The sequence below is a fragment of the Dermatophagoides pteronyssinus genome, unplaced genomic scaffold, assembly GCF_027571235.1.
Source record: "Dermatophagoides pteronyssinus isolate colony J.1.1.1.1 unplaced genomic scaffold, Derpt_VIB-CSIC_2022.12 sq0024, whole genome shotgun sequence".
Classification (NCBI taxonomy): Eukaryota; Metazoa; Arthropoda; class Arachnida; order Sarcoptiformes; family Pyroglyphidae; genus Dermatophagoides; species Dermatophagoides pteronyssinus.
This window is the reverse complement of record NW_027461548.1, coordinates 22,411-40,027: the sequence shown is the minus strand read 5'-3', so window position 1 is coordinate 40,027 and position 17,617 is coordinate 22,411. Positions and strand designations below refer to the sequence as shown.

The following is a 17,617-nucleotide window of genomic DNA, read 5'->3' as shown; positions in this document are numbered from 1 at the left end:
ATGATCATCATCATTAACCAAATAGGAAACGACCATTGCAAACAAATAATCAAAACAATCTCGCACTTATACGGACAACAAAACAGGGTTTCCTTCAAGCACAAATCAAACAAAGATAAAGAAATGTTTTTCTTTCATTTCCTCGAATGAATTAAGAAATGAAACATAATAAACCGTATTACAACTTGAACGATACAACTTTCCATTGATTATTCACTATGATTAAAATGGACAATTTTTTGCCGTTGTTACTCTTTTTGCCATTGCCCTCAATCCAGAGAGATATATAGAGCAAATGGCTTTAGTTTGTATTAATTTTGTTTCCATTACTTATTGAATCGGAAATCAATATCTTTTATAGTCAACAAAAATTCAATCAACATTTTGTCAATGCAAAACCCAAAGAAATTATCAATTGTTCCAATGACAGCAGATCATGTTGTCCAAAGGTTTTTTCCAATCAAAAAAATAATATTGAAATTCGAAACAATTACCATTATGATTGAAAAAATGTTTTAAAGGTTTGGTATTCGAATCATAATTATATAGGATTTTATTATGACAGATATTAAAACAAGTTAGTCAATTCAATTCATTCATACACAGCATCTGTATTATGATTGATGATTGATTTTTTCAATTTCGTTTTCATGTTTTTATTCAATCGGTATTATAAGGAGAAAAGAGCATATTAATGTGCATAATATAGGAGTATATAAAAGATATTAAAGTGATTATTACAAAATTAGAGATTGAGATCGACAATTGGCGAAATTTTTCTAAAAAAATAGTAGCTTGGTTTTTTGGCAGACAAACAAACATGATTAGATTGACATGTTAATGAAGTGTTAATTGTAATGTTGCTTGGTGGTGTGGTTGACAGTTTGAATGGTTTTGTTTTGCAAATAATGCATTTGACTAGATGATGTTCATTGTTTTTGGTTATAAATTGTCAGCATTATGCTTATTATCGTCATTACTATCATTTTGATTATTGATTGTTAATTGGCCCAGATCATCGCCAATACCTGCATCACTTGATGCTTGACGAGAATGCAATATATTTGATGATGATGATGATGATTGTGGGGAATCTCGATCCGAATTGACCGGTGATGATAATGTTGTTGGTGAACTTGTTTCTGCTGATGATGTTGTTGAGGATGAAGATGGCGATGGCATTTGCTGTTTGTTTTCATCCACTTTATTAGCAGGTGATGATTGTGGTGATGATACATCAGTCATTTGTGTCGATGTTGTCATAGCACCAAAGGAATCATCCTGTTGTAATGATGGCTGTTGATATTGTTGATTGGTTTCATGTTGAATATCAAACAATCTTTTCAGTGAATATGATGTTGGCTCAACATATTTGAATGGGAAATAACCTAAACGATCATCAATCTGCCCTTTCCACCAGCCTTTATCTTCGGCTGCACGTGATAGAACAGTGATATGATCACCTTTACGCAATGATAGAAATGATGATGCGGCTGATGATGTGCCAGTGAATGCATATAATGCAATAGCATCCCCCAATATTTCATTGCAATAGGCTTTTTTATATGGTAACAAAAGTTTAGTATTGACCATATTAAATGATTCGGCCAAGGAATTCAATTCATACCATCGAATCAGGTCGACAATAGTACGAAAATATCGTCGTTCGGAAAGATAGAAATGAGTCGGTTTATCTGGTGGTTGAAGATTATGCTGCTGTGGTTGTTGTTGATTAGTTTGCGCATTCGAATCTAAAATTGTTGGTTGAATACCATTCATATATGTCACTTGAACGCGCATATGATTAACAAGACCTTTATAATTAATGCTAATAGCATAGCTATTCTTTTGTTTGGGCGATATTCGTACCAAAAATGATCCATTCGGCAGTGGATTCAATGTAGTTTGTGCTGTATCACGATCCATGGAACCGGCAAACCAAGCATATTCTTCAAGATTATAACCATTACCGAAAAAGAGCCTTAAATTGCCATCTTGTATCATTGCTGGATTCATTGATGATGACGATTGATTAGTTTTCATTATTGATTTATTATCGTTGGCAAAGAAAATGTCCTCTTTATTCAATGCAGGTGTCGATACAGCTAACGGTGATGTTGGCATTATCCAATTGGATTGATGCAATTTTCTTGGCAGTGTTTGAGTCATCGATGTCGTCGAATCATTTGATTGATGATGATGTTGTTGTTGTTGAACAGTCTGATCATCATAACAGAATCGAAACACCGATGAACATGTTGGGGAATCAATATTGGATGATGATGCATTGGACGGTGAATCAGCCATCAATTCGGTTATACAGGCATTTGGAAAAGAACCTTCTTCACTGAGACGAAGATTAAGACCATAACTAAATGGTCCATTTGTTGAATAAACAACTATTGTATCATTGGGTTCCATTGGTAATTGTCCATCAACATAATGTGCAGAAATAGCTTTGGCAAGAATTCTTTGTTTGTTTTTGGATGGTGTCGGCGGTTCAGCACGATTCGAATTGACCGAATGATGATGATGGTCATGCTTATTATCGTTTGATGGTGATGATTGATTGGCATCGATAGATGATTGTCGTTGATGCATCATCTGTGCACAGGAACGTACCGTTGTGATACATGTTTTATGCAGAGCAATATTACAAACATAACATTGATATGCTTGAAACCAGGTTCCTTTTAAAAGTTTATGACAACTAGCACAACAGGTTGCAGGTGCAACTGTAGCCAGTGCTAAATGATGATCAGTTTGATTCAGTTGTTTGGGTCGAACATTATCCTGAGCACGTTCGATTGCTTCGATCCATTTTCGTTTGATTTCTTCATTTTTAACAAAAAATGTATAAGGTTGTTTTGTACGACAATGTACCAATGACCAACCGGATGACCAATTTTTTGTCAATTTTGAAATCGGGCTACAAGTCGACATATCTTCCAGCTATAATGACATTTTTCAATGAAACAAAACAAAAATAATATTCGATTATAAGAGGATTAATCATAAAAACATTAATGAAGCAGAGCATTATGACAAATTGCAATGCAATGCCAAAATCAATTAGATTTTTGTTAATTAAAATGCGTGCTTACCTTGTATTCTTCGAGTACGATTGCCTCTTTATATGAATATTGAAGGCTGCGAATAGTTTTACACATCAACATTACTTTATCGAATACAAATATATATCGATTCTTTAACCGTGTTGTCATTCGATTATTATAGTTACAATTACCATGAACAACATTAATACCATTATCGTTATCTTGAGTGGATGGTCCACGCATTCGTACTTCACCATCTTTAATCAATCGGCCATAATCTTTAAGTTGATAATCATCGGGCATGGATAAATCGATAATTGATCGTTGAACATCATTAATGATTTCTAATGTTTCGGTATCACGTTTCATTTCATTGATATAGGCGCCAATATCGAGCATCATATCATAGGCATGCCGTAGGCCTTCAAAATCTTCATGTTGATCACTAGTATTACGGATTAATTCGCCTAACAACAGATGATATTTGAGTATTCGTTGCATCGGTAAACTAAGTAGATCCCGAAGTTTAAATCTTCCTTGGTTAGCTTCCTGTTGACATTGGCCAACCCAATGTTCGATAACCGGATCCTGGCCACATAATTCATCCAATAATTGTTGAGCTTTTGGAAGATTCGAACAATATTGGCCATAATTTAGAAATCGATCTCGTATTGAAAGAAAACATGATGAAATTGTACCGGTTCGATGCATCTGTATTGGATGAGCAGATGATGATGATAATGATGATGATGTGGAACAGGTGGACACACTTGGCGAACTACAGTTGGATGGATATGCCGGTATATTATTATTACTGTTATTGTTAATGGATCTTGGATATTGACCACCATTATGATTAGTACGATATAAATCTTGATACAATTTCCAATGTAATTCGGATAATGATTGTAAATTTGAAAATATAACGTTACGGTGTTTAACAGGCACAATTCGTATTAATGGTTGACAAAAATGATCGATTATCATCTGTAATGCTTCACAATAATTTTTCTCAGTTTCTATCAATTCTTTTAAACAGTAATCACGTTTCGATTGGATTGACGAATTGGATGATTGATAATTCAAATTATGGATAGCCGTATTATTGGAATCACGATTATTACTATTATTATTATTATTGTTGGATCTAATTTTGAATGAAAATTAAATTCAAATATGATTCAAATATTCGAATTGAAGTTTACCTGAGGGTTACATAGCAAAGATCTTCATAAACATCTTCTTCATGTGACCGTTTGGATGATGATAATTCCATTAATTGTTCTTGTTGTTGTCGATGTCGAAGAAACCAACCTTGTTGTTGTTGTTGCTGCTGTTGGCTGTATTGATATTGATCATCCATTCGATTTTGATTCGAGTGGCAATTTGTACGAAAAAATGGACTCGTAGGTGTCGTTGATGGTGATGCAGCAACATTTGTGGAAACAATTGCCATACTTGGTGATAATGATTGAATATGGTTCAATGGTGATGAATGTTCGGCCACCATCATGTCATTTGTTGTGGTGGATGGTGAGGATCGGTTGAGATCAACAACTATAAATGAAGAAAAACAAAATTCCAATTTAAATGTCTAATCTAAGAATAAAGAAACAACATCCATTGGCAACATCTAAAAAACGAATGATCTTAGAGTCCCTTTCTCCAGGTCCAAGTTTTTTTGTCTGTCCAACTACTTCACTTATTGATAACCAATTCAATCTTTTTCTTTTTGGTTGACCTTTTGTCTAGGTGCAAGTTTCTTATATTTCAATTTAAGCACAAAGTGCACAGTACGAAAAGAAGAAAAAATCGTCGTCCACCATTGGCGACATTTTGGCCAATGTCTTTCTCTCTCTCTCTCACTCACTTGCTTGCCATCTCCCTGTGTGAACACTGCAGTAAAATGCAGAGTATCGGGGTTGTAGAGCACCACCATCAAAAAAAAGCAAGCAGCAGCAAGGACATTCATTCAATTGCAATTCAAAATACCCCAAATATATCGGCGGTGTATGATAATGATGATGATGAAAATGGTGTGAGAAAAAAATTCACAAACAAAAACCAGTCCAAAAGGGGGAGTATGGTTGGCTGGTGTGTGTGAGAGAATGTATACGGTCCGGGGAAAAGAAATGGGACTGGGGATTGTGGATCAATTTTTATTTTAAAAAAGAAAGATATTTTGATGATGAGAAAGACCTTTGACCCATGACCTCGACAGTAGAAATAATATTTTGTAAAAACGGGGAGTTCTCTCTCTCTCTCACTTATTAGCTGTTTTGGTTAAGACTATTCGATTTGGACATGATGATACTATCATTTTATCGACAAACAAGATGAATATTATTTTTTGATTTAAGAGAATTGATCAATAGAATTGCTTATGTTTCATTGCAAAACGACAAAAATAACTTAAAAGATAGAATCGATTGAACATATTTTCACTTGGATCAAAAAACAAATTTTTTCAAAAACTTACAATTTGTAGCTGGCATAAGATGTTTTGGTTGTTCACTGGTCATAATTCATTCAAATGAAGAATTTTTAGGACAAAAAACAAACAAAAATTGAACACATCCAAATCCAAATAAAGGTGTTTTCTTTTCAATAATGATAATGAGGATGACAGAAACAAATTTAAATTTCTTCAAAGCAAAAAAGTATTGACATCTTTTTTCTTAATTTGGATTAGTTTTCGATTCAGAAAAAATGTCGTTGGCAGTCGAATCAAAACAAACAATTTTATTTGGCGAGTGAATGGGTCAAGGTGTGTGTGATAAGTTTGCAGAGACAACATTCGAATACTAAAAGATCGAGTCCATTCCATTCGAAGTTTTTTTCGAATCAAACAAGTTGTTGTCGAGCTTACGCGTTCAACAAGTGTGTGCGCGCTTCAACATTCTTTACGTTGTTCGCCTTACGTTCTCACATAATACATGGTTATGGCTATATGGCGGTTATGGCCATAATTGAACGCTTGTTGTGCTTATGCTGCTGTTCGAATAACATTCGATTGTTCATTCGAAAACGAAAATAATTTTTTTGTGGTCAGTTTTGACCGCGAACAAAATTGATTGAACAAAATAACAAATGGATATTTCTGATATCCGTTTTGACCCTATTTTGTTTGTTTGTTTTTGTCGATATTTTTTTTTTTAAATCGATCCAATTAAAATTTATTTGTTTTGTTTTTGGAAAATAATATTCAAATTCATTGTGTAACGTTGTATTTGAATGGACATTTGGAATCCCCCAAAACATCAAAACATCATTCATGATGAGAATCGAAAAAACGTGGAATTTTATTGATTTGGTCATATTATTGATTCAATTTTTTGTGACATTTTTTAATTTGGTTTTTATTTGATCGAAATGGGTCGAAAGAAAAAAGAGGAATCAACATTGGACAACATAGTCGCCAAAGCTGATGAATATCGTTGTTCGTTATGTGGATTTGTGGCAAGAAAAGTAAATGACTGTGATCATCATATACTTGTCGAACATCAAGGCCAGGTTCGATACATGAAATTTGAATTTATTTTTTATTTTTTTTTCTCGCACACACATTTTAGGCATTAATCAATGAAGATAGACCGATGAACGATATAGAAATCAAACAAGGGTATCGTCGAGCGTTAACTGTGCTCAAACAACTTCGATGTCCGATATGTTCGAAAACCTTTCGAAGTTTTTTAGGAATGGTATTCCATGCTCAAATATGTGGTAAATCGGTATGTTGACCGAAATTGATGATTATAATACCCATTTTCGAATCTAATTCATTATTTGCATATCAAAACAAAAAGACGGATCAACTTTTTCGTGAATGTGAAATATGTGGTAAACGTTTGAAAATACATTCGTTAGCTATCCATTTACGTTCGATTCACTCTACCGCTGATCCATCAATTGACGAAAATGATAATAACGATGATAATGGTGATGATATCGAAACGATTAAGGATATTTCAAACAACCGGGGGAAAAAACGAAATTCCGCTTTAAAGTGAGTGTCATCTATTTCTATTTTTGTTAATTTTGAAAACATTTTTCAAATAATTACAAAGAGCAATCAAGAAATTTCGATCACTCGAACTAGCTGATGACGAGGATGAGGATGATAGAAAAAAATCCAAGAAAACACGGCTAAAAAACGATGATGACGAAGATTTTTCGGCAAAATCTTCAGCAGATGAAAATGATGATGAATTGGAAGTGGGAATAAATTCAAATGAAACAGATAATAAAATTGAACCAAAAACAACAAAAGCATTAAATGATAAGGATTTGGAACATATCATTTCTCTCATTGTTCATCATTTAATCCGAGAAGATGGCAGTAATGATGATGAGAATGGCAATCAAAAAATCGAAAAAACAATCAGCAAAACTGTTGCTATCAACCCAAAGGGTCTATATTCATGTTATAATTCAATGTGTCCAACACAATTCAAATATCGTTTCGAACTGGAAAATCATTATCGTCGTTGTCGTTGGCGAAAATTTTGGTTTCAGTGTTCATTGAATGAATGTCAACAGCAACAACGAGAACGTTCACGAAATCGTTTCAATTGGCTTGATATCAGTGTTGTTGAACACTTTTTCCATTATCACGATGTATGTTTTGGAATTGAATTGTTCATTGTTTTGTTTTATTATTATTTTATTATTTAGGAATTATTCGACGATGAATTGAAAGAACAATTCGATATTTTTGTGACGAAAAAACAATTATCAAATCAGATTGTGCAATCGGGTTCAGGTTCCCGAACACCACATTATTTGGAACAACTTCTTGAATGGCATAAACAAACGACAATATCATTATCTAATGATGAAATATTGTTTTCAAATATGTTACCAAAGCCAGATGATTATCGTATAATTAATCGAAATTTTTCCATTCATCAAAATTGTCCCACAGCAACGAATTTCAAATCGACAATTTCGATGGATTCAGGTGATAATCAGATGAAACATTTATCAACATTTGAATCGATTCGTTTGGACGATAATAATTCAATGTTTAATGTGGGCAATTGTGTTTCAGCTATTGCCTGGTGTCCAATACCATTCACTATCGAATCAACTGGTTTCGATTGTCGAAGCCAATTTGATCAGATATTGATGACCGAAATGAAGGCACAACGTGATCAATATCTAATATTAGCTACCTCGAATTTTGATGAATTGCTTCAAAATGAACGACCCGATCAAATTTGTCTGCAATTATGGAATGTTGGCCCATTGAATTCAGTGAAAAATGCGACAACAGAAGAATGCAACATGCAACAAGCTCGTTTAGCATTGAATATTGATTGGACATCATACGGTGATGTACTTGAAATTTGTTGGTGTCCATGGGGTGTTTCCTATGAACAGCAACCACAACAACAACCACAATCATCACGATTAAAAAGGTTAGGGTTAGTTGCAATCGCCAGTGAAGATGGTCACATCCGAATCTTATCGATACCACATCCTAATCAATTGGACGGTAGTTATAATATAAATTATCTGTTGCAAGTTGAGCCTATACTCGTGCTGCAGGATCGATTTCCTCGTTATCTCAATTGTAATAGTATTGATTGGTATCCATTTGCGCCATATAATATGATTGTTGGTGCATTCAATACTGGAGTTTCATGTCTTTGGCGATTGCCTGTTGACGATGAGCAACCAATTGCCGAAAATAAACGTCTATTACCATATGATGAGAATGGTAATCTGAAATGTCAACCATTATTATCGATTCAATGGCTAAATCGAGATATGTATGTTTGTTCATCGTTGAATCATTCGTTCATCTATCATATCCATTGGGATGGATTATATCGCCAGATTGAATGTCGTCCATGTCAGAAAATTCTAGTTTATCAGCCATTATGGACTAAACATATGATACAAATGGCAATGGTACGAAAAGGTAGTCTTATCGGATTCTATTTGCTGGATATTCCTGTCGATAGTGGTCAGGATAATCGTCATACGATCATATCGAATGCCGACGATAATTATACGGTTGGTATTTTGATTTATTGAAATGAATTATTGTTTTTTTTTTGTTGAAAAATAGGACATGTCATTATCACCATGGATGTATTTGATTGCATATGCATCAGAATCGGGTAAATTATTTACCACAAAAATGCTAAAGAAACCGGGATGTTCGAAAAATGTGAAATCTGGCAATTATGTAATATTTACCTGTTAATGAGTAATGTTGTCTTATCACTAACATTTTATATGATTTTAGACCTTATATGCCACCAAATTGGCAAATATGGATCTAGATCGACAAAACAACTCACAAGAATCATCATCGATAAAAAAATGCGTGATGATAAACGAATGTTTGGATCTTAATCACCAGATGGATGATTTTTTTGATAAATATTTTTTCATCTATGAAGATTGTCAAAAACCTGATGCAATTTTACAGGGCCGTACTGCATCGTCAAATGTTCGATTGTTGACGAAAAATGATCTTTATCGATATTATGCAATCAACAAGGTAATCTCAATCAAATCGAAATTTATCAAATTTTTAATTTGTTTCCCTGTTAAAAGTGTTGCTGGAATCCAAACCTTTCATCCTATTCATGGATTTTTTCATCCAACAAATCGGGTCTATGTCGTTTGAATAGATATCCATTGATCAATCCTAAACAAATGTATTGAACTATTTATCTGTGATATTTTTTATCAAAAATTTTTTTTATTAATTTTTTTTTAAATTAATCAATTGAAATTGTAAATAAATGTTGATGAGAATCGTTTTTTGGTAACAGTTTTTGTCGAAAAAGTTGAGCATGTTGCCATGCTATTTCACCTTCGCCAAACATTAATTTTGCTTCAATGTCAAAGCATTCGGTTGCTGGATGCAATTCATTTCGATTCAAATGAAACGTTTCGTTTAGATTGAATGATAATTGTGTTTTGCATGGTTCCAATATAATGCAAAGTTCGATGACACCGGATTCATATGTTCGACCCTGGACTAGAATGCTGATTCGGTTCCATTCAATGCTGTGATTGGATGGTAATCGAAATCGCCATCGTATAGAACCGATATCCTTTTGGTCACAATATCTTTGTCGACTCAGGTAACACATTTGCCAATCATGTTCTATCATACGAAAGATGTGGCAAGATTCATAGCAGCCGGATTGCCATCCTTTCATTATTGTCGATTTCTTTTTCGAATCCGAATAAACAACCGAATATTCATCACGTTGACAATCGTACAGGATTTGACGGCAAAGTTGATTCAAATCAAATTCATGATAACAATGTTTTGATTCACCGCGTGATTGTCTCCATTCGATTGATCCGCTGATACGACCTTGAATAGCTTTAGAATCGGATGGTTGACGAATATCTTGATCAGGTGTTCGTATCAATTCAACCATTTCACCCAGCCAGCGTTCAACAATTAGATTATATTCACTAGATGAAAGTTTTGATTGCAATCGACGATTAATTTGGTCGATCAATGTTTGTAAACGATTTTCATCGAATAATTGGCTACGGAGGCGAACAGTTTTACGCCATTCCGAACAATAACGCCATGTGACATCACGACATTCATACATTCCATTTGCAATGATCAATGTAGCTGGTTTTTTCCATCCACATTCATATAATAAGGGATTGTCGAATGAGTTTTCACATGGATCGCAATGTAGCCATCGTTTTTGATGATCACTATATATTTCCGTCCAAACGTGATCATCAACATGATTCACCATACGAATATCGTAGCCAAAAACAAAACAAATATATGCAAAACAAAGTGCCCATTCACCACAACGACCACGTCGGGTTTCCAATAAACGACCCGCATGATTATATCGTGGAAATTCAATAATTGCGCTACATTCAGGACATTTGTACACTTCAATCATTTGACAATAGTATTCAGTGTCATTCGTACGACGACAATTCAAAAGCGTACATTCTTTTCCATTACAATCATCACATTTCAATGAATTTACCCAGCTAAACAATTCTTGTTTAAAATATTCCAGTAATCTTATCAGACAATAATCACGACGATCCATTTGGTTGCCATCATCATCATCATCATTATTAGGTAGATGCTCAAAATCTTCATTAAAACGTTTCCAAGGAATCAATTGATGAACAGTTTGTCGGTATCGATCATCATATTGACCAAAATGACGTATATAATTATGATCGGTTATGATGGAATAGTATCGATTATAATCGATGGGCGGCATTTTTAGTATTAAAAAAATGTTTAAAAAAAGATTAGTTGATCGTAAATACGCGTTGGCTTGGTTTCCTTGTGACAAAAACCCAAACAATAATCAAAAATATTAACCAGTTTAGTCATAAAAAATGATGACAACACCAGATTATCGGCATAGATTCAGAGTACGTATTTTAAAGGCAAGTCGTATGATTTGTTGCTGACCGAAAAAATCCTTGAATCATTGTTGAAATTGTTAAACAAAATTCATTAATTATTCAGTTATGTCCATGTTTTGTTGTTGTTGATTTTCCACGAAAAAAGATTTACATACTGCTGATTCATTCATTACAATTTTATTATTTTAATGTCAACTCAAACAATTGAATTGTTGAATCGAAAAAAACATAAACACAAATAATCGCCAACTATCGATTAATTCGTTCATCATATGATGATGATGATAATTATTTTAAAAATAAATTCCAAAAAATATCAAGTGTGAAGATCATTTTGAAAAAAATGTCATTTGTTGTTCAAAGGAATGATCATTCCATTATTGATTGATGGTTTTCTCACATTCATTTAAATCTCATCAATCGTATGACAAATTTTTTCTCACTCTCTCTTTTCTGTCATGATCATCATTAATACACTTCATCGCCATCACCGGTAAATTTACCGATCAAATAACCACTAAATGTCAATTTTTTCTCTGCTTGAAAAAAATTAATGAGAAAGCCGGAGCTGATGATGTTTGTTTGACATTTACCCATATTCGAAAGAAATTGTGAACACGTCATTTTGCATTTGATGTCAGTTTCCTTCTAATCAAATCTTTTATCAAAAAATCAAATGATCATTCGATTTTCAAGTACAGCAGCAAAAGCCACGATTTTCCAAAAAAAACCTATCAACTCTGTATGAATTGAATTTATAAAAAATAATCATCATTTTAAATAGAAAAAAATAGCAGAAGAAAAAATCATCACCGATTGTGGAGAGGAAATCCTTGGTTCTGCCAGTTCAACAACCACTATTTAAATGAGTTGAATGTTTAGCATTCGGTTGGTTTTTGTTACTCTATTTTCAAAATTGATTAATCATGATATTTCATGCTGAAAGTGAAAAAAGACTAATTTGAATAATCTATTTACTTGGTTTTGCTTTTAGATTTGTTCGTCAGTAAAGTGATTTGCTCAAATAAATAAATAAATAATATAATATCTACTAATCAACTAATCAACAATCAATAATGACAATCGATTCGGATAGAAATAATGGTGATGGGACAAGTAAAAATAAAATATCAGCAACAAATATATTGATAATTGTCATCGATATAATTGTTACATTGTACACTTATCTGACATTACCCATTTATGTGTGGTGGCAGAATCCAAAACAAAAATTGCATAAATCGGAACGAATTCGTTCCAAAAAAATCGATGCCAACGATATTGATTCGCCTTGGGTTGGCATTCATGATGAAGATTCTATATTGAATTGCACATTCATCAATGATAGCGATTGTCAGACATTGAACGATTTTATTGAAAAACATTATCAATATTTTCCAAATGAAAATCCCGTTATCGGTTATCGTCATGTTTACTATGAATACCTCGAAGATGATAAAGATGGACGCAAAATAAAGAAACGTAAGCTATCGGATCATTATCAATGGATTAATTTTCGACAAATATACGATCGTATCACTAACATTGCTCACGGTCTTCGGCTTTCCGGTATTGAGCGTAATGAGCCGGTGGTTATTCTCTGCGAAACCTGTGCCGAATTTCTTTTGATGCAATTTGCAATAGCGCGTGCCGGTTTGGTTCAGGTGAATGTTTATGCAACATTGGGTGAATCCGGTATTGCACATGCCATCCGGGAAACCAAAGCACGTTATATGTTTACATCATGGGATCTATTGCCTAAAGTTCGTGCAACCATAGCTAATCAGAAAATAAATATCGACAAAATTATCTATCTTCGTCGTCGAGCGTTGAAAGTATCGTCCGAAATCCTGGAAAACGAAAAAGATTACACCAAACCAATCGGTCAAATGGATATGATTCCATTCGATCGAATCGAATTGATGGGTCAATGTCATTTGGATCGAATCAAATCAAGTGATGATGAAGAACAACTATGTAGACCACTAGATAAAGATGATATTTCGCTAATCGGTAAGCTTAACCAAAATGAAAAAGAATAATGTCTATTAAAGTATTTTCTATTGAAATAGTATTCACATCAGGTAGTACGGGAATACCGAAAGGTGTACAATTAACAGCTGCGCAAGTGATAAAAAGTATCCCCACAGCATTATCTGCTGTACCGGAATTGGTTGTGGATGGTAGTAACCATATATTGGCCAGTTTTTTGCCACAAGCACATATATTCGAAGCCATAGTGGAACTGACTTTATTGGCATTTGGTGGACGTATTGGTTTCGCTAATCCTTTGACATTGGTTGATGGTGCGCCCGGTCTTTCGCCGGATAGTCGATCGGATCTATCGATATTACGGCCAACAATAATGATGGTTGCCCCATTAGTTTTGAAAAGAGTTCAAGCACAAATCTATAAAAAATTGGAAGCAAGATCATCCATACATGTTGCTTTATTCGATTATCTGATCAATTATAAATTACGTTGGACGCATAAAGGTTCGTTGACTTGCCAACAAAACTTAACCACTTATTGAATCGATTACTTGAATCTGATTGATTGCGTTAATCTTTTTGTTGCTAGGTTATACGACACCATTATTGAATGGATTAATATGTTGCAAAATACGTGAACTATTCGGTGGAAATCTAGCCAAAGTGATTGCAGGTGGTGCACCATTGTCACCGCGATTGCAGGCATTTTGTCGAATGGCCATGGATACCAATCTAGTACAAGGTTATGGCATGACCGAGACTTGTGGTCCAGTATTATGCATGGATCAATATGATCTATCATATGGCCGTAGTGGACCACCATTACTGAATATTTATGCCAAATTGGATGATTGGACCGAAGGTGGATATCGACGAACAGATTTTCCATGTCCACGTGGTGAATTATTGATAGGTTCGAAAACTCATTGGAATGGTTATTTGAATCTGGCCGAGGCTAGCCAAGATGGCTATGTAAAGGATGAAAAGAATGGTATACATTATGTACGTACCGGTGATATTGTTCAAGTACACTCGGATGGAACCTTCGAAATAATAGACCGAAAAAAAGATTTAGTCAAATTGGCTAACGGGGAGTATGTATCATTGGGCAAGATTGAGTCGACGTTGAAGAATTGTAATTATATTGATCATATCTGTGTTTTCGGTAATGGATTTGCCAATCATCTAGTCGGGTTAATTGTGCCAAACAAGGAAAAATTGAATTCACTTGCATTGAACGGGACAAGATCGATGAAACGACTGAAGGAAATAATCGGCAAATTGATGCAAGAAACTGGCTTAAAATGTGGCCTTAAATCGGTAGAAATACCAGTGCAGATTGAAATTGTGATGGATGAGTGGACACCGGACAATGAAATGTTGACGGCGGCAATGAAATTGAAACGTAATGCTATCAAAAAGCGTTATCAAAATGTTATAACAGATATGTTCAGCAGTAATGCCAATGATTCACACGGCAGATGATTCAACGAATAGGCATTGAATTGAATGAATATTCTATCTAATCTGTTTTTATTGTCTAATATCTCTTTTCAAAATGAACAAATAAATTTATTTCACAACAATGTTTTCGATTAGTTGTTCAGAAAGTGGGTAAACCCATATCCCGTTTTCCATTGGAATATAATACGGCAGCATAGACGCAGCCAGCGATTGTCATACCAATTTCCACTTCAATAGCATGATTTCTATAATAAAAGCCACCATACCAGCCTTTAAAATGTGTGAGTGCCCATAATCCTGCCCAAGCTGCTCCACATATGGCCGACATAAGGAAATGTTCTTTCCATGCACCGACCACGCCGCAACAACATCCTACTACAGCACATATTGCCCAGATAAGATCATTTCTTTCATAACTATATTGAATTAGCGACAATAATGTTAAACAACCAACTATAGCGGCAGCCGCACCAAATACATATCGGCAAATGGTCATCAAATCCATCCTTGCTTTCTTTTGTTGACTTTCGAGTTAAATTTAAAAATACAAAATCAATTCACAACACAATCTGATTTGATGATAAAGAAAATTGCTGTTGGAAATTGAAAATTCACTATAAATCAGACAATCGCACAAATCAGCAAAAGCAGAGAAAGGAAATATTCGAATCGATAAAAAATGAACGTATTTTATTTTAGGGGGCAAACAACAATATTGAATGAAATGCAATTATAATGTTCGAAATGTTTCGATTGAATTATGTTGTTAACATTTTGGCATATTCATCTCTTGATGGCCGCTAGCATGTAGCATATAGGCAAATATAGCGGATAGTATCATTGTTCCAATCATAAAATTATCATAGTAGAATGCATAGGAATATCCAATCAGGTACAACACCAAGTGTATCAATATGAATAATATTGTAAATAGAAAATGTTCTTTCCAAACACCAATCAGACCGATCATCAGTGTAACGAATGCAAATATTAGCCATACGATTTCCGATACTACCAACGTACTAAAATGATCCAATAAAAACATTATCCGCAAGATCAACATTACTACGATAAGAATGCCAACCACAAGACGCACTATTGGATAAAGTAAACCAAAGTTACCGGCCATTTTTCTTTCAATCACTTGTCGTTTTCGCCAGGAATTAATAGTGTTTTGTTTTGTTTTTGCACACTATTTTTATTCAATTACAATTTCATTGTTATCAAGGGAAAAATTTTAGAAGAAAAATTCAAATTCAATCATAAATCCGGTAAGCCCATTTCTGATTGAATAATTGGAACGTAATGCAATCAAAATGTTATAACAGATATGAATAGGCATTGAATTGAATGAATATTCAATCTAATCTGTTTTTATTGTCTAATATCTCTTTTCAAAATGAACAAATCAATTTATTTCACAACAATCAATCGATATGGAAAGCAATGAGTCGATATTTTCGATTAGTTGTTCAGAAAGTGGGTAAACCCATATCCCGTTTTCCATTGGAATATAATACGGCAGCATAGACGCAGCTAGCGATTGTCATACCAATTTCCACTTGATCAGCATGATTAATATAATAATAGCCACCAAAAATGCCATTAAAATGTGTGAGTGCCCATAATCCTGCCCAAGTTACTGCACATAAGGCTGACATAAGGAAATGTTCTTTCCATGCACCGACCACGCCGCAACAACATCCTAATACAGCACATATTGCCCAGATAAGATCATTTCTGCCATAATCATATTGAATTAGTGACAATAATGTCAAACAACCAACTATACCGGCAGCCGCACCAAATACATATCGGCAAACGGTCATCAAATCCATTGTTGCTTTCTTTTGTTGACTTTCGAGTTAAATTTAGTAAATACAAAATCAATTCACAACACAATCATATGAAATTGTTGTTCGAAATTGAAAATGGAAAATTCACTACTTATCAGAAATCAGCAATAATATTCAAATTGGAGAAAAAATGAACGTATTTTATTTTGGGGGGCAAACAACAATATTGAACGAAATGCAATTATAATGTTCGAAATGTTTCGATTGAATTATGTTGTCAGCATTTTGGCATATTCATCTCTTGATGGCCACTAGCATATAGGCAAATTCAAATTGAATCATAAATCTGGTAAGCCCATTTCTTGATGGCCAGAAGTGTATAACATGAATGCAAACACTGCCGATAGGCCCACCATTGTCATTATCATACTTTCTGAACCGACATAACTACCCGACCAGATACCGACATTAATGCGTTCATAATTGGATAGCCATAGCATCGTAAGCGAACCGACACATAGTAAAAATATGGCAAAAAAATGTTCACGCCATACGCCAAGAAAACCGATGCCAAGCGAAACAATGGAAATGGCTAGCCAAACATAACCGTTAAGGCTATATGCGAAAATGCCATTATTGATGACCGATAATAGTACTGATATTAACATTACACCGATCACGATGCCCAATACAATGCGAACCAATGCATAACATAATCCATACTTGTTGCCACTTGAAAATGGATTCAAACCCATCTTTTTTGTTGTATGGGTGGATTAGCTCTGACAAGCGAAGAGAAAACCTGAACAGCAGAGCAATATTTTGCTTGTTTGTTTGTTTTTGGTTGTTAATCTCTTTGAATCAAGTTGTTGTCGGTCGAATCATGGTTACAAAAGAGAAATAAATATTATTTTGT

At 34.2% G+C, this 17,617-nt stretch overlaps 5 protein-coding genes across 7 annotated transcripts; 2 read left to right on the top strand and 3 right to left on the bottom strand.

The window, feature by feature from the left end:
* Window positions 1-640: 640 nt before the first annotated feature.
* LOC113794888 (protein vav-like) lies at window positions 641-5,939 on the bottom strand. 3 transcript variants are annotated; one of them, XM_027345037.2, is made up of 4 exons: window positions 5,536-5,939; window positions 4,262-4,613; window positions 3,105-4,203; window positions 641-2,952 (listed from the first exon to the last, which is right to left on the bottom strand). In XM_027345037.2, the coding sequence occupies exons 1-4, from the start codon at window positions 5,576-5,578 to the stop codon at window positions 943-945; spliced, it is 3,504 nt and encodes a 1,167-aa protein (XP_027200838.2). In that variant the 5' UTR covers window positions 5,579-5,939; the 3' UTR covers window positions 641-942. The 3 variants fall into 3 exon arrangements, with proteins under 3 accessions (XP_027200838.2, XP_075679329.1, XP_075679330.1); XM_075823214.1 differs by lacking the exon at window positions 5,536-5,939 and adding an exon at window positions 5,049-5,165; XM_075823215.1 differs by lacking the exon at window positions 5,536-5,939 and adding an exon at window positions 4,798-4,945.
* A 308-nt stretch (window positions 5,940-6,247) lies between these two features.
* Window positions 6,248-9,830, top strand: LOC113794889 (uncharacterized). The gene is made up of 8 exons (XM_027345038.2): window positions 6,248-6,569; window positions 6,629-6,787; window positions 6,863-7,062; window positions 7,124-7,673; window positions 7,731-9,077; window positions 9,133-9,252; window positions 9,313-9,570; window positions 9,627-9,830. Exons 1-8 carry the CDS (start codon window positions 6,429-6,431, stop codon window positions 9,735-9,737), a joined length of 2,886 nt encoding a protein of 961 aa, XP_027200839.2. The 5' UTR covers window positions 6,248-6,428; the 3' UTR covers window positions 9,738-9,830.
* Window positions 9,753-11,691, bottom strand: Pngl (N-glycanase Pngl). Its single transcript, XM_027345043.2, has one exon. The coding sequence runs from the start codon at window positions 11,297-11,299 to the stop codon at window positions 9,794-9,796; it is 1,506 nt and encodes a 501-aa protein (XP_027200844.2). The 5' UTR covers window positions 11,300-11,691; the 3' UTR covers window positions 9,753-9,793.
* A 219-nt stretch (window positions 11,692-11,910) lies between these two features.
* On the top strand, window positions 11,911-15,027 carry LOC113794890 (fatty acid CoA ligase Acsl3-like). The gene is made up of 4 exons (XM_027345039.2): window positions 11,911-12,338; window positions 12,445-13,463; window positions 13,523-13,945; window positions 14,031-15,027. The coding sequence occupies exons 2-4, from the start codon at window positions 12,527-12,529 to the stop codon at window positions 14,924-14,926; spliced, it is 2,256 nt and encodes a 751-aa protein (XP_027200840.2). The 5' UTR covers window positions 11,911-12,338; window positions 12,445-12,526; the 3' UTR covers window positions 14,927-15,027.
* A 1,853-nt stretch (window positions 15,028-16,880) lies between these two features.
* On the bottom strand, window positions 16,881-17,597 carry LOC113794894 (uncharacterized). The gene has a single exon (XM_027345045.2). It carries the CDS (start codon window positions 17,454-17,456, stop codon window positions 17,040-17,042), a length of 417 nt encoding a protein of 138 aa, XP_027200846.2. The 5' UTR covers window positions 17,457-17,597; the 3' UTR covers window positions 16,881-17,039.
* Between the last annotated feature and the right edge of the window lie 20 nt (window positions 17,598-17,617).